The sequence below is a fragment of the Dromaius novaehollandiae genome, chromosome 5 (assembly GCF_036370855.1).
Source record: "Dromaius novaehollandiae isolate bDroNov1 chromosome 5, bDroNov1.hap1, whole genome shotgun sequence".
Lineage (NCBI taxonomy): Eukaryota > Metazoa > Chordata > Aves > Casuariiformes > Dromaiidae > Dromaius > Dromaius novaehollandiae.
Window position 1 is genome coordinate 39978555 of NC_088102.1, and position 16265 is coordinate 39994819.

General features: G+C 44.2%; 1 protein-coding gene across 1 annotated transcript in view; it reads left to right on the top strand.

Annotated features, from left to right (window-relative positions):
* Window positions 1–8925: 8925 nt before the first annotated feature.
* TTC9 (tetratricopeptide repeat domain 9) overlaps window positions 8926–16265 on the top strand; it is a 29414-nt gene continuing 22074 nt past the window's right edge. Inside the window, exon 1 of the mRNA XM_026095655.2 lies at window positions 8926–9462. Coding sequence (XP_025951440.2) covers window positions 9099–9462 — 364 coding nt within the window. The 5' untranslated portion in view covers window positions 8926–9098. The remainder of the gene's footprint in view (window positions 9463–16265) is intronic.

Genomic DNA, 16265 nt, shown 5'->3' on the forward strand with positions numbered 1-16265 from the left:
CTCCCAGCTGCAGTCCAAGACAAAAGAATTTCCAGCTTGAGATGCTCATAATAGCAACTTCCCATAGTTCTCTTACAGCATCAGCTGTATTTTTACATGATTTTCATACTCTGATCCTCTGGGAAAGCACAGGGTAGGGAAAGAGGAATCATGAATATAGCTTACCATGGTCTTGTTTTTCCAGAAATTTGGAAACAGTGCTTTGAAATACCTTGCCTAGCTGGCATATTCTGACCAAATGTATTTTAGATTGCCTGAACATAACAGTATTTCAAACTTTGTGTCATCTAACTTTCTATTCTGAGAGATGCAACTTCTACAAGATACTTTTTGCAGAGTAAAACTGACCACATTACAGTTCACCCACATTTTAGATAACCTTTGTACACTCCCTAATTTAGAAATTGCTGGAACAGAGCTGCATGGGAGTAAAGCTGAAAGTGATACATTGTAATAGTAACTGTATTTTAAGAGCCAAAGTCTTTGCATTCTATGCCCATTGCTGCTGATTTAACTAAGGACTCTAATTCCTCTGTGTGTGTATGTATACTTACACATATACATATACAGGACTTGCATTTTTAAATTGATCAAAGACATTTCCATCATAATGTTTGAGGATGTTATTCACATGCCACCAGGCCAAGGATCATTCCAGTGTTACACAAAACGCAGAAGTGATTATCAGAGGGCCACTGACAAGGACAGAAAGGAGAAGAGCTAGTGACTGTCAGTAGGAGTTTGGGTAACAAACAATTCAGTAATTGATGGGGCTGGGGAATCTTGAGGCAGGCCAGAGGAAAATCAGGAAGGCTGGGAAGCACAGACTTGCTGAGGAAATGATAGAGAATAGGTCCAAGGCAGCAACAGAGAAAAATCTTCAAACACAAGGGAAAAGTCAAATGTCAAGATAGCAGCCAAAATCTTCTCAACAATAGGAAAGCTTTCTTCTCTGAGCTGCCAGGACATCCCTGCTCAGGGCTCAGGAATTATTGTGGCAGCTGTGCTCAAACAAGTAAGGCCATAATGGCTGCTCTTCAGATTCTCCTTAGGGCGATCCTGCTAATATAAGTTCTGCTCAATAGCTTAGAAAGAAATGCCTTTTCAAACAATATAAGTGCAATGTATTGCAGAAATCAGTAAATTAAATCTAATTTTCTGCAGTGAAATCTCAGTGACCCTTGATTAGATAGTGATAATTTCCACACATCCACGTTGTGCATCTTACATCTGCACTGTATCTCTACCACCTGGCCCCTCTAAACGAGTCTGAAAGGCTTTCATAGATCAAGGCCCAGGGAGCCAATTAGAATTTCTCTCCCCTTTGCAGGATGAAGCAATGTTGTTTCCTCGCTTAGGATTCCCTTAAGCTCCTGGTATACACAAAATTATACTCATACCAGGCTGTACTGGCCAACATCCATCACTGCAGTGTCCTGGGAAATGAGGTCTGGCCTGGAAAGCTGCCTGCATGGGGAACAGAACCACTTTTTCAACCAAAGAACAAAGCTGAGACTCTCACATGTGAATTGCAGGGCTGATGCTACTAGGATAATGCACAGATGGTGAGCCTGTGACCATACTGTCTGGGGTTTTGCACTCACCAGGCCTCACAAATTTATGTCTGGCAAATCTGGGATTGGATGTCCTCAGGAAAAACCTTATGCTACGGGATGATGAATGTTGGTGATAAAGCAAATAGCATTCTTCTTTCAGAGTCTATCTCCCTATTCGTGCTTTTTTATGAGCAGATCACCCATACATAAAGTTTATACTGCAGCTGTCACTCAAGTGGTTTCACTCAAGCACTTCTTTAGGTACAGGAATCCCCGTGTTCAGAAATGGATCCGTCTCCAGGATGAAGTATGCCATCTGTTTAGTTTAGCATTGTAGCACCCTCAGCATGCTAGTTTGGAGAGAGAAGTGGAATAACTACATCCAACTGGAAAAGCAAAGGGGAATGCATTTACACTGAAATTTGCTGAGGCCCTGTGGCTTACACCTCAAACTCAGTTACAGCATAGGAGTGTTAGAGGTCAGGTGTATAAACAACCTTAATCTCACCTCTTTTCCAAAGACAGCATTGCTAACTGAGCTGCATGGCCTACATGCTGCTGATAGACTGGCTAAGTAACCACTTTGGGGAGAATACCATTTACTGCATCGTCAACCACACTTCTTGAAATAGCCTGTGTTTCCTTGGAGGCCATTCATCTGATCACCATCTACAACTTGCACTGACTTCTGAGAACAGACAGGAAAATTGTGGAGTCCTTCCCTTTCACATCAGTCCTGTCAGATATGTTTAGCACGGTAACAGCCTTCCTAGAGGCCAGTATTTTGCTATCAATCAATCATGACAAAGTTGCTAGCTAGTTAATCTTCACCTTTGTGAAGACTGCCCCATGACATAAGCCACTAAAGAGAGATGCTGTGAGTGTAACAATTCACATAAGCCTTGGTTTTCAAAGACTTGCTCAAACCAGGAACTTCACAGAAACTCCGCTTATTCTCAAAGACCTTAACTGAACTCCTTCACACATTGCTGGGACAAATATTAAAAAAGGCAGCCGCTTTTCTAGCAGGTCTGGTTTGCTCTGTAAAATTAGCAATCAGTTTTCCTCTTGCAGTTCAGCTGTAAAATCACTTCTGAAGAGCTGTGCCTTGTACTATCTGGCTGTTGCACTAAGCAGGCAATTAGAAGCACAAACTTTCCCATTTGCTCTCACGCTTCATTTTTCATCCCGTAAACAAAGATAGGATTGATCCACAAAACTGAGATACAGACATTTTTTCAACCTTAGGGGTAGTTAGATGCACATGTTTGATTTGTGCCTGTACCAAACACCATGGAAGAATTCAGCTGAATGAGAGTTTCAGCCATACTTGTGAGTTAAATGCAGTGGTTCTAGTGTTAGCTATGTAAGTAATGGGCAAGAAAAGATAATCATGCACATATCCTGGTGTACAGTTGGAATGACTGATTCATCCTGATGGTATAAATGTATAAGCAGGATGTAAGGACTAGGCAACAGTCCTAATGTAGACACATAAACTGGGCATGTTCTGCTGCTGGTGGTCACTGTATGGCATTTCTTTTTTGAATGCCAGCAATCCAAGATTTGCGGGTAGTGAGTGAATTTTAGGACTCTTTTTATATCGTTCAGTAATTCAGACTCCAGTTACACTTATATACTGTCTGATTTGACTCAAACACAAGCAACTTTCTACTCACTCGCATACAGATTTGAACTCCAAGCATCAGCTGGTCCACCTGTTAGGGTTGTGACCTTTACTAATCTCTGACTACCTACCATTACATGGGCAGTAAGAGGATGTCAGACACCAGCAGCCCTACACTAAGTGCTTCTGTCCAGTCTGTTATCCCCAGTAATGGTACACAGTATACGTTTTTTCAGTGTTCCAGGAATGAGAGGTGAGCAACCTCACCTCCATGGTCAGAGCAGGTGCCCTGCCAGTCATGGTGGAGCAGCTGATACACAGTGACTTGAGTCCATACTGCCCTAGTGTAACATTAAGCAGTTTTGTAGCTCTTCCTGGGGCAGTAATAACTGGGATGATGGCAAGAGGGTCTGCTTCCTTAGGGTCCCAGTAAACCCTTGTGAGTAAGCCAGATCTAAGTCACTGCTAGTTCAAAATCCTCACATCATATTCTTTTGTCTGGCATAGACATGCCTTCAGAATTAGGACACTTTGGGATTCTGGTACGTAAGGTAAAGGAAAAATGAGAAGTGAAAGATACAGGAGTGCCTATTTTGCAATTCTCAATATCTGCTTGATAAGAAAGATGTAGGTTTTTTTCCAAACCTACTCTTTTCATACACAGCAGAGCAATCATCCTTGCTGTTTTTCAGGCCAGTCTGAGTAAAGTGCAAGAGCCTTCCTGGGACACTGGGCTGGCTTGACAGATTATAACTACAGCCTGCAGATGGGCTGTCAACAATGGATTTCAAAGATATCAAAAGTGTTTAACAAACTTTATCTGTCAACAGCATTCCCTTTCTCTCCAGTGCAACTGAAGTGTTCTGCAAATCAGAATACTCATTTTTAATTAAAGTACAAAAAGAAAACACTGGGAATGATGATAAAGAGTTCTGATTTGGCCTGTCCTGGCTCCTTCAGCCTCCATAGCTAAGGCTTATAATTAGTACTTCAACATCATCTTTACAAAAAAGAAAGAATCCAATATGTTATAAACAGAATTTGGAACACTCATTTGAATTTTGAACAGCTGTTCTGTTTAACCATCTACCTCTTAATATTCTTTATCAGCAAACATTTCTGTGAAAAAGATGTTGGTCATACATGTCTAAGGAATGCTTGTCACAGAAACACTCTTATTTGCCTGCAAACATTTGTGTTCACCATTCTTTCTCGATTGCATGCTATTCCTGGGAAATTCATTGTAGCCCTGACTAACTATTCCCAACTAAGCAGTCAGCAAGCATCAAACAGCCCAACAGGATCAACTGATCAATCACACAACCCATACACAATATACTCTAAATGAAGTGTGTCGTATTTGATGAGCACTTGTAAATAAAGTAGCTCTTGTGCTAAAGAAATTATTGACTGCAACAAATCATATGAAGAGATCACAAGAATACATATCAAGGTGGCAACTTTTTCTTGCATATGATTTTATTTCCCTTTCCTCCCTTCCTTGGATATAACTATAAATGAGAAACTCCCAAGCAAAGGATTTCAGATACTTCTCTGCTTTTGTTTTCCCAGGTCTGTCAGAAGCTCTGCCTCTTCCCTTCCCTGTACATGGACAAAAGGCTATGGTGCAGAGCTTTACATATGATTTGGAAATAAATAATGGATGATTGACTAAGCTGGTGACAGACTGTAGCAGCAGCAGCTGTGTATGCTGGAAGCTAGCTGCAGCTTGGGAATGCTCATTCCAGCTGAATGAAGGCAGTTAGGGATCTCTTCTCCCATTCACAAGGGCTTTACACCATTTTCATTACAACCTATTTTTGGCCGATTTGGAAAGAGGTGCAGCTTCTGGTTTGCTTCTGTAACTATTCGTAATGGACTTAGTCAAACATTTCTTGCACAATCAACAGTCCCATTAAAGTCAAGCACAAGAAGAGCAGGATTGAGGCCTTAGGGCGTTTACTATATTCAAAATTGATTTCTATTTTTGAATGTGTATACGCTTGAGTCCTAGCTGCCCTTAAAGTTGCAGTCAGTAAAAATCTCACCCAACAGTGTCTGTGCTACAGCGAATTCACATCCAGCTAGAAAAATGCATCAGCAAAGCTGGGGTGCCCTGCCTCCTTATCTCTCCTCAGTAGCCTTTCCAGATTCTTCAGCGTTGTCCTGAAATGTGAGGAATCTGTGCGGTATCTACCTGTATATTAATTGCCCAACTGGGCAGAGACAAACTATCACAGCTAGAAGAAGGTCTGAAGATCTCACAAATATCTGTCCAGTATCTCTCTCAATATTAACAGTTTCACCCAAATACACATCTTCCCATTGTCAACAGGACCCCACAAACACAAATTTCTTCAGGTAAGCTGGAAGCAAGAAGTTATGGTTTAGTGAGTCACAGATCTCAAAATAACACTACAAAGCATGTGACCACTGCATAATAATAATAATTGAGCAATGCAAATATACGCTTTTGGAATGTGCTAAGGAAATCTCACTGTGGAGGATGAAAGACAGGCACACTCAGGTATTTTTAGACACTCAGTGCACGTAGGGCATCCAGACAGACAGGTGCACCCCAGCTAATACAGAATGAGACAGATAAACACAAAAACTTTATGGACAAAAACTCACCATTGCACAAAAGACAGGAAAAACTAATACTGACCAATACTATGATCTCATCTCATGGCATACAGATAGTGACTACAAACTGCCCTCATTTTATCTGAATGTGTCTCATTTCACAGTCCAGCATAACTACATAATAAATAAACTTACTCTTTCTGATGCTTTCTGTTTCCTGTCAGGTTTTCAAACTGTGTATCATTAGAGGTGCTGACCATTTCCAAGGCTGTATGTGGTGTCCAATGGGCCTCAGGCAGCTGATATCTGGATCTGGACATTGAGTCATATATAATCAAATGAAATGTAAGACATCTCTCAGGTACAAATCTTGTCTGACTTGGGAAGGCAATAGTTTCTCATGTTTTCCCTCAAGGACCACATTCTTCTTGAAAAAGAAACAAACAAAAATACTCCCTTTCAAGAATGGTCTATGCGATGTCTCCGTCTGACATTGTGCTGCTACTTAAATATTTTAGTGCAGCCAACAAATTACTTAGCTCCTCTCTAGGTGTAAAGAGTTGATGAGCTAAACTCACCTTTGCGAGTCACCCTACACAAATCTAACAGGAGCTTTAAATTCTCTAGCTGAAGGATACAGATCTCAGTTGAGGAGTACTGTTCAACACCAACACGGAATCTGTTGGTCAACAAATAGCGATCATTCAGACATTTCTGCTATCATCTGTTCTGCGATATACACAGTCATGACATTTCTCTTCGTATTCACCAGAAATCTGTCAAGAAGAGAGCTTGGACATTTCTGGAAGAACTAGAAGATGGAAAACTCATTCATGTGCTGAGGCAACACTCAGGACTAAGCCACGATTTAAAATGCCTGGTATAGTTCATAGTGTGAAGAGTACTCAGTTTTGGCAATATTTTGTGATCTTTTCTGATCTCATCTGCACCCACATTGGCAGTGACTGCCACCAGATTTTTCTGTGATAAAAGCTTCAGCTTTGCATAACTTGTTTGTCATTCAGTGATGACCACTTACCAAAGGAAGAAACCTCAAAGGAGATTTCCTTAAGGCTAATGCATAGTAGGGATGAGAAGGAAAAGACAGGACTCAAGCAAGCTCTGAAAGAGGGAAGCAACATCAGCTTCCAATCTCATTTTGCTGCAGCACCTTTCAGGAGACCACTACATTCCTTGGTTGCTTCTACAACTGCTCAGATCTGAGGAATTAAAATTCTGTGAGAATCTTCTTTCCTCTGGGAAACTCAGAGTTCTAGCATAAGAGACACACTATGATTGTGAATTCTCCTGAATAGGATTCAGTACCTGTAAAAAGAAAACCTCTGAAGTTACTTGAACTTAGTTTCTGTAGTATGACTAGCAGATAGATAAAAAAAATGACCCAGCATGAAGTTTCCTTCCTTAATTTTTAGGTTCCACACATAAATTCCACTCTCGCTTCCATGACCGATACACACATACAACCGCCACACCAATTTTCTAATTTCTAGATCACTGATACTTTGAGCAAGATTTGTAAGTGAGTTATGCTTGGCTTGAGGTACCTGAAAAGGCTGAGCATCCATTTCCAGAAAGCAAGGCCTCGAAAGGATGTGTTCAGTAGGGCACCTGAAAATCAAAGTACCTGAAATCACTTTATCTTTTCTGAAATCTTATCTCTAATTTCTCTCAGGCAAGTATTTTCAAAATTATTCATACCGCTAATGCTTTTATGATGAGTGTGATGCCATTTGTTTTTCCTTAAGACTCCAGTTCCTGGAGTCAAGTGATTAGGTATATGTCTGCACTGCACTGAGACCACAGCCTCAGCCAAGTCCAGGAGCCTAGAACCAGCAGAATCACATCACTGAGGCATAGAGCCCCAACTTATTAGCCCTGCTAACGAGGAATTATCCAGACACCAGTTGCAGACCTGCATAAATACCTTCATGTGGAGCTGTGCTGCACAAGATATCCCAGTTTACCCAACACTGCACCACATGCTATCACACTAGGCTAGACATGTCTCAAAGACATGTCTCAGAGAGACTCAGATCTCCGTTTTAAAATGTCTTCATGGTTGCACAGGAAAGTTTGAACACGCTATACCACAGCTGCAGTGTAAACATGTTAAAGTTACATGGGTACTGAAAAGACACTTCCCAAAGCATTATTAAGAAAAAAACCCCTCACGATATTTTCAGCCATCTTCTAATTTTTAAGTGTGAAGCATATTCTTTGAATGTTTTGGAGTAACAATGCAGCCAAAACACATCAAATTGCTCTACGACACAATGCAGACACTGTGTTTGGCCTAACAAAGCTAAGCCCGGCACCGGCAGCAGTTCTCCCTCTATCTGCCTGCAAAAGGAGAGCGCCACTCCCCACCGAATCCCCCAAAACAGGCATTGGTAAGCATCAGCTGATTTTTCAGAAGCAGATGGGAAACCCTGATTCAGGAAAGTCAAAGTCTCCAGAGTGGCCAGCACTGGGGGGGAGCAGAGGAATTGCTGGGCCTCCACTTTCGCTGCCCTCATGCAGAGGACACAGCAGGCCTGCTTGCCCTGGCAGCACAGGGTATGCAAGGCAAAACAACTGAGGGACCACAAAAAGGCGAAAGTGGTGTCCGGGCACCGGTGGGAGGGAGAAAAGAAATCGGGGTGAGGTGGGCATGGGAGACAGGCCACCGTGCAGTGGGCCTGAGACCTAGGGTGCCTGGAGAGCAAGGTGCAGGCAGGGAAGGGAAGGGAGATGGCTACCAGGGCATGGGAGGAAGCCCTGGCTGAGGGAGAACTGGAGGGAGGCTGGTCAGGGACTCCGTAAGGCCGATGAGCTTGGGGGAGCAGAGAGGGTGGGCGCCTGCCTCACCCGCTCCCCTCTGCCCTGGCAGGGCCGGCCGCGGGCTGAGCCCCACCGCAGGCCTCACGGCCTGGCCGCCAACGGCCGGCAGGTAACTGCTGTGCCCGGCCGGCGCGGGGTGGGGGGGGGCGAGCCTGAGGCCGCGGCCTCGCCAACGGCCGGCAGGTGACCGTTGCTGGGCGGGACTGACGCCGCGGCTCGCCCCCGCGCCGCCCCGCCGCGCTGCGCTGCGCGGGGCGCCGGTGGGGCGCGGTGCCCGCTGCGGACGGCTCGGGGCGGAGGCGGGCGCCCCGCGGGTTGCGGGGGGAGGAGGGGGAGGGGGAGGAGGAGGAGGAGGAGCGGCGGCCGCCGGAGGATGGGAGCGAGCGGCGGAGCCGCGGAGCGGCGCGGGGGCACGGGTGGGAGCGTGGCGCCGGGCGCCGCGGCATCGCCCGCGTAGGGCGGCGCGGGAGCCGGGCGGCGCCGCGGCCATGGAGCGGGCGAGCCCGGCGGCGGGGAAGCTGAACGCCGGCAGCCGCGGGGCGGGTGACGGGCACGGCCCCGGGGGGGGCGCCCAGCCGCGGGCGGCGGCGGGCGGCGCGGAGCCGGGCGGCGCGGAGCCGGGCGAGCTCATCGAGCGGGCGCTGGATTTCAAGAGCCAAGGGGCGCAGTGCTACAAGGACAAGAAATTCAGGGAGGCCATCGGCAAGTACCACCGCGCCCTGCTGGAGCTCAAGGCGCTGCTGCTGAGCCAGGAGCCGGGCGGGCAGCGCCCTCCCGCCGCCGCCGGGCTCAGCGAGGAGCAGAGGCAGGCGGTGGAGGCCATCGAGGTCGACTGCTACAACAGCCTGGCAGGTCAGCGCGGCCGCGGGGGGCGCGGGGCGGCGGCCCCCCCTCGCCGCGCGGGTCCCTTCCCCTCTGCCGAGCGCCGCTGTCTCGCTTTCCTGTTTGTTTTGTTTCATCTCGCGTTTTATTGCATTTCTTTGCTCTGTTTCCGTTTCCAAGTTTGGCGCAGAAGTGCTCCAGGTGCGCGACACGGTGTCAGGCTCCCTTCACCAGCGCTGGGGACATCGTGCCCCGTGAGGCTGCTGCCCGCCGTGGGGTTGGCCCGTGACCCCGCAGCCCTTCCCAGGGCTGCTTGAGCTGCCACTAATTAATCCTCTCCCTCGGGAGACAGGTAACGAGGTAGTGTGTGTACGTGGGATGCTCAGACTTAGAAATTGTAGCTTGTGAACTGGCTAAGACTGTATGTGCAGCGTTTTCTCCCTGAGCCCGAGATGTCCTTCAGTCGTTTCCGCACGGTGCTGGTTACGGTGCTTGTAATGAGCAGTATTACAGAGAGAGATTCCTTCTGTCACATTTGATATAAGGAAAGGGATGGATTTGGGAGCCATTGCAATAGCTACAAATAGTACTAGATATAAAAAGTTTTTTTTTTTTTTTTTTGTCTCTTAGCTGTAAAAGTGGAAAGCAAATATAGTACTGGCTTGTTGCTAGACACTGGTCACCACTGTGGCCAGCAGACATTTGATCGCTGCTCTCTTTGCTCCCTGTCATCTGTTTTGAACAAGTGCTGTGGGAAGGTGGAGGGAAGGGGTGGACGTTAAACTACTTTATAGTCCGATCCTGAAGTCCGAGACAGAACTGTTGATTTCAGGGAGCTTTGCTGAAGCAAGAACTGCAAGATCAGAGGCTATTTTTGTTCCCCTGAACCACACAGACTTTTCCTTTCCAAGCTGAAAGCATCTCTAGAACAAAACCTTGTCCTTAGGTACATACAGGATAGAGAGTGTTCATAAACTGAACAAGGTGCACAAACTGATAAAATTGATAGAGACCTGCTGCCCAGAAGGATGAAGGGTCACTTGTTATCCTTTACATCCTTGGGGAAAACAAAATGGCAAAAATCGGGACGCTAGTGTGTGAGCTGTCACCATCACTTGGCTTTTGGCTTTCTAGACAGATTTGGTTAGCTTTGTTTCCTGTTGTCTAGCACGAAAAAAGATGGAGAATAAAGCAAACAGGGTTTAAAACACCAAGCCAGAATCTTCTCTTGTTTTAATCCATGCTGATCTATTATACTCAATGTGGTTGTTGGGATGCAATGGAGGTAACAGTTTAAGTCCCTTTTATCATGTTTTCAAATGTGCTTTCTTCAAAATACTCTTTAAAAGGCATAGAGGGAGAGGCAGGTGAGGTTACACAGTGGTACCATAACCACACAGCTATAATTTTGTCCCTAAAAATTTGTATCTGCAGGTTTATTAAAATCCATTGTATATGGCAAGGGACATTCAGATTGGCAAGGTTATACAAAGAGCCCATAATGCTATGAACAATATAGCTTAGAGTGTTCCTCAGTTTGAAAAAATACTCACAGGTAGTATGTCTTCTGGCTACCAATACTGAGATACAAATGAGAAGCGGTATCTAGAAGGCAAATGAATTGGGAGGGAGGAATTGGGATTTGCTTCTGTGGCACCTTCTGCTGAGTACACAAATTCCATTTGCTAGAAATGTTTACACTTGTGCTGACAGAGTTGTCCTGCATGATGGTGGTTGTCCAGCTTATGTATTTACTGTTTCTGGTTTGTGCAGGCATTTTTTTTCACTGCTGATTGTATTTGATCTTGTCAGCAGTAGCAATCAGACAGTGGGAGAACATGTGCTCCATCTTTAACCTACATTTGAACAGATTTTACCTAAATTTACCAGTGTGAACACTGAGGAGGTGTAATTAACCCTGGAGTTGTAACATGCTTTTCCTGAGATAACCTCACAGCAGGTCAAGTTATCATTTTGCACAGACAATTGTAGTATGTTTCAGTGTTTCAGTAGGAACAGAGAAAAGGTGTTGGAAACATGTGCTTTCGCATTTGTCTAATGCAGTGTCTGAATGTAAGCAATTAAAAAAAATGTGCTGCACATTGGGAGTGTGCAGTTAAACTGAAATTGCAGTGTTGCTGCTACTAGCTCTGTTCCAGTGTTCCCATTCTAGCAGGAGACTCTGTGAATTAGTATCTGAAGAAGGGAAGAGGGAATTTCCCCAGAACTGTCATAATTGTCATTAAACCTTTCTAAAAGACACTTTGTGAGGTGCAGCAGTGGAACTTTATTGGGTTACCCTGTGTTCCAGCAGAAGCCACCAATTTCTTTACACAGTGAGCTCTAGCAGTGGGTTCAGTGCATACTGTTTGAGTAAAGTCAGTGTTACTCAACATGGGGAAGGGAGGAGATGCAGGTAGTTCTACTTCTGAGCACTGAATGGGTGCCTAGAGCTGTTTTAAAAATAAATGAGTCTGCAGAGAGCATAGCAGCAGTACATGTTAATTCTACAGAAGGCAGTTTTTGACTTAGCTGTGATTTGTACCCAGTAGCATTAGCAACTGTCATCTGAGTGTCCTTGTTATCGGGTTCTGTTAGCACCTCCACTTACTCTCTAAGCTTAGCATTTAAGAAGCCCACCTTGCTTTTGAACTGCCATTTTTTAAGTAGCCACCACACTTTCACCTTTTGGAGATGTTCTGCATCAAAAATATAGATGCATACACACACACGCTTACATATTTAGAGACAGTATACCATTCAGAGGAGATCATCATGTATAGTTAAATATGTTCTATGTTCAAATGAGCAGGTAAGAAATGTATACCCAAAGGGGATTTGGAGTAATCTTATGGGTGAAGATTGTGCACATGAACAGTGCAACTGGGGTTGGTTGATTGTTTGTTTGTTTGTTTGTTTTAATCCGACAGTGATTATCTGAGTAAGAACATGTGGGCAGACGCTAAGCTGTTGTCAGTCCATTTGTTGCCCTGTAGAATGTAAATTTAGGCACAAAGATACCCAAAGGTTCTTGTTAAGTTCTGCTTCTTTTGCAGAGCACAAGCGATCCTTGTACCACGAGGCGGAGTACCCAACTCATATTTAATCGAAGTCCCACAAGAGTTGGTGTGTTTCCTAAAGTTCCAGCTTTTGGAGCTCTTTGGCACCCCCACAACCTAAGCTATTTAGCTTATTTCAAAGAATTCTAAATCTTGTTGTTTTTTAAAATCTTGTTTTGTTTTCTTTTCTTTTTAATCAGCCTAGGATTTTTCACTGCCTGCCATTGCTGGTAGTGCTAACGTTTCTTTTACTGAGCTACCAACTGGGCTTCAGTTTAAGGTACAAGAGTTTGGCCATAAAGGGACTCACCTTCACGTCTGCAAAGTGCAATGCTGCTGTATTACGTAGGCCTGCCAAACCCCCTTCATTTTACTGCAAGTCTTTTTGATAAATGTCACCAGATGCAAGAGCAGCAGTATGGTCTAGCCTTCCAGAAAGTGCTAGGATAGGCATAGAAAAATCCTACCAATAGCATAGAGCCCTGTGGAATGGATGCAGGGCTATAAGGCAAACACAGTCATTGCTTTATGACTCACTGACTGTCTCTGACCTTGAGGAAGGAGGAAGTCACCTGACCTCTTTTTGCCTCTCTCAGCCCAAATGAAAATAGAGAACAGGAACCACAATCCAATCCCGATGGTGCAATCAATTGCATTTTCACATATCAGTGGGTTTTTTTTTTTTTTTTAAGGTGATTGTATGAAGAATGTATGCAGAAAACCAAACTGGCCAAATATCCCTGATGTCTTAGTCTCCTCCCCACTCACATAGCATCTTTTATCTAGAATAATTTTAAATGCTTTATGAACTGCATGCAGGTAGGGATCACTTACCAACTACAAATACAACCACTGCTCATATTAAATGCAATGATTGTTTTATTCAGCATTACTGCCTAACAGTTTACAGGATCAAAAGGACTGTTTCTGCTCTGCAGAGGGAAACAAGTCCTAGTCCTTCCAAAGCACCATGTCTTACGAAGGACAGTTACAGTATGATGAGCAAATGTTTGTAAGTTTGCCCAAGCATGTAAAAATGCTAGAGCTAATCCTGGCTAGAGAAACTCTGGAGAAACCTAGAAAGACAACCAGAGAGAGTGCTATGGATTAGGAGTGGTAGTGGGTGCTGGGAGATCTAGATTTTTAATCCTGCCTCTCTGTGCTAACTGATTGTATCATCTTGATTACATCCTTTCATTTCTTTGAGCCTCAGTTTATCCATCCGCATTTACCACCTCTTGGGAGCACTGGAAAGTTTTGTTAATTACCTGAATGTCAATTAAATATAGCATGCATTTATTTCCTGATTCGAGTGCATTTAGCTTAGTGTAGGAATCCTGGCAGGAGGGCACACGTACCTGCAGAGTATTACAAAATGTAACAGTCCAAGATACCTCTCAGCCTGGATGATGAAGTTCACCCTTCTACGCTGGCAGAAATGTTCACTGGTACCATTCAGGATTATGCAAAAGTCAGTGTCACAAAACATGGCGCTTCCAGTAGCATGGGAACCTCCTAGCACCCTTGGGTACCAAATCAGGGTATAGGTACTGCTCCCAACTAGTCACCAGTTTGGTGACTAGTCCTGCTGAGACAAGTAGCCTTAACCCAAGCAAAAATATGACTAAACATGAGAAAAGCTGATAAAACTTGTCTCCACTGACCATCCACCAGGAGTCCTCAGAGGCAGTCTCTTCTAAAATCCCATTTACAGTATATAGCAATTTACAAGTACAAACTCTACCAGGGCACATGGTTCTGTGGGTGTTAAAGCAGTATTGGATTGTTGCTTGATGTGAAGTTTTTTAATCTACTACATCAGCAAAAAACACCCTCTCTAAGGGTGTTGTGCAATGTGAAAGGGAGACAGTCAGCAGCAAATAAGAGCAGGACGTGGTCTGCACTCTCACTGACAGAGCTGGGATTTTCCTGACACTCTTATTTTAGATACATCTACCCAACCAGAGTCCATGGGAATGTCGGACTTACAGGCCTGATGCAGGCAGTGCTCCAGGTAGGTGCAGTTGCAGAAACAGAATGAATACAAGTGACTATACATAGTATTTTAACGATAGCCCCAAAACCTGCCGTGCAATTAAAGTAAGTGGGATTAGAAGTCATTGCCATGAATTGCTCTGTAGAAATACTCTCTGCTTACCTATTTCCTTTTATTTTGGAGAACGAAGATCTTGTTCAGTCAGGAGTTTCTTGTGCATTGATGGGATGAGATGGAAATACTTCCAGACTTTGGGAGAGGAAGAGGGAAAAATGGTGGCAGACTGCCTCCCAACTTTGTTTACATGGTATGTGGCTGACAGCATCTCTCTCGCTGAAGCAGGAGATGCATTTTCCTCTGTATATGCCAGTATTCTTCCAAAGCCTTTTCAAAACTTGAAACTCTGGAGTTCTTTTTTTTTAGCAGCTTTTTCTATCCTATGTTTAATGGGCTTTGCATGAGAGAGAAGCCTGTCGCAGCTGATTTTGTCACCATTTGCCTGAAACAGAGGGTATTGGGAAGGTATAAATGGAGCCCTTGCCAGACCACCCTGAAAAGCTGCTGTCTTGGTGAGCTGAGATCTGTCTGAGTCTAGCTACAACTTATCTGCAGGAGATGTCAAAAATCACAAAGCCCCTTCAAAAACACAGGGCAATGGTTAATTTGTTTACCTAAAGATTAGTGATTGCATCATGCAATGCCGTGAGATGTGCATTGATATGTTTTCTGAGAGGTTCTAGTAGCTCTTCCTGTCAGCTTTATTCTCTCCTCTTCTGAGATTCTGTCCTGGAGTTTCCTCCAGCAAGAGTCCCACAATGAGTCACAGTCTCTTACACCTCCCCAGGTCTCCATCAGTACTGTGCTGGAGATGGTTCAGCTGGTTTGATAAAACCTAGTGTGAAAATCACAGCTGGTTCCTAGTCTATTACTAAAAACACCAGTGAGCTCCATGGTTACCTTCTTTTCTGGGAGCTGGGCCACCTCTGCATGGTTCAGCAGGTGGAACATCCTTCTCTTCCTCCTGTTCACTTGGGCTCAGACCCAGAAATACCTAACCCAGCTCCAGACCCTTTTCTCCAGCCTTTCTCCTGAAACTGCTTATCAATTCAGCAGCACATCCCCCATTCCTCATCAGTGTCCTATAAGCAGTGTGACTGGTGTGCCAAGGATGAAGGGTCATCAGAGGGTTGTCACATTAGGATTTTAGGTGTGAGATCTAATGCACACCTGATGGAGACTGTTGTGAGGAAATCAACAGTAAAAGAAAAGGAGACTAAAGAAAAGGGAAGCTCTAAATGTTGCCAAGTCCCAGTTTCTTCTAGATGTTGTGCCATCTCACAGAAAAAAACATAGAGAAGAGTATGGAACTGAGGAAACAAAATGAAGGAAGAAATTTCATAATGAATTTTGGAGGAAATTTACTGGCTCCTTATTTTCTTATGTGTTCTCATGGATGAGGAACAGTGATATAGATAGACAACCATTTATTAATCTTGATTTCAGCTTATGAAGGTTACTATACCAGTGACTAATACTGAGTGTTAAAAATACTTTGAAAAAGAGTCACTATTAACTATCATTATCTAGAAAGTTGTTACTAATGACTGTTTAGGATTCTGTCTCCTTTTGTTCATTCCTGCATTGCATCTTGGATGGGAAACAGTACATTTAGGACATTGATAGATGAATGCAGGTAAATCTTGTAGTGGCCTAGAGTGTTACTTAGTTCTCTTTAAAAAAGATTGTCGAATCACTGCAGTTTCTGGAATCTGCTGATA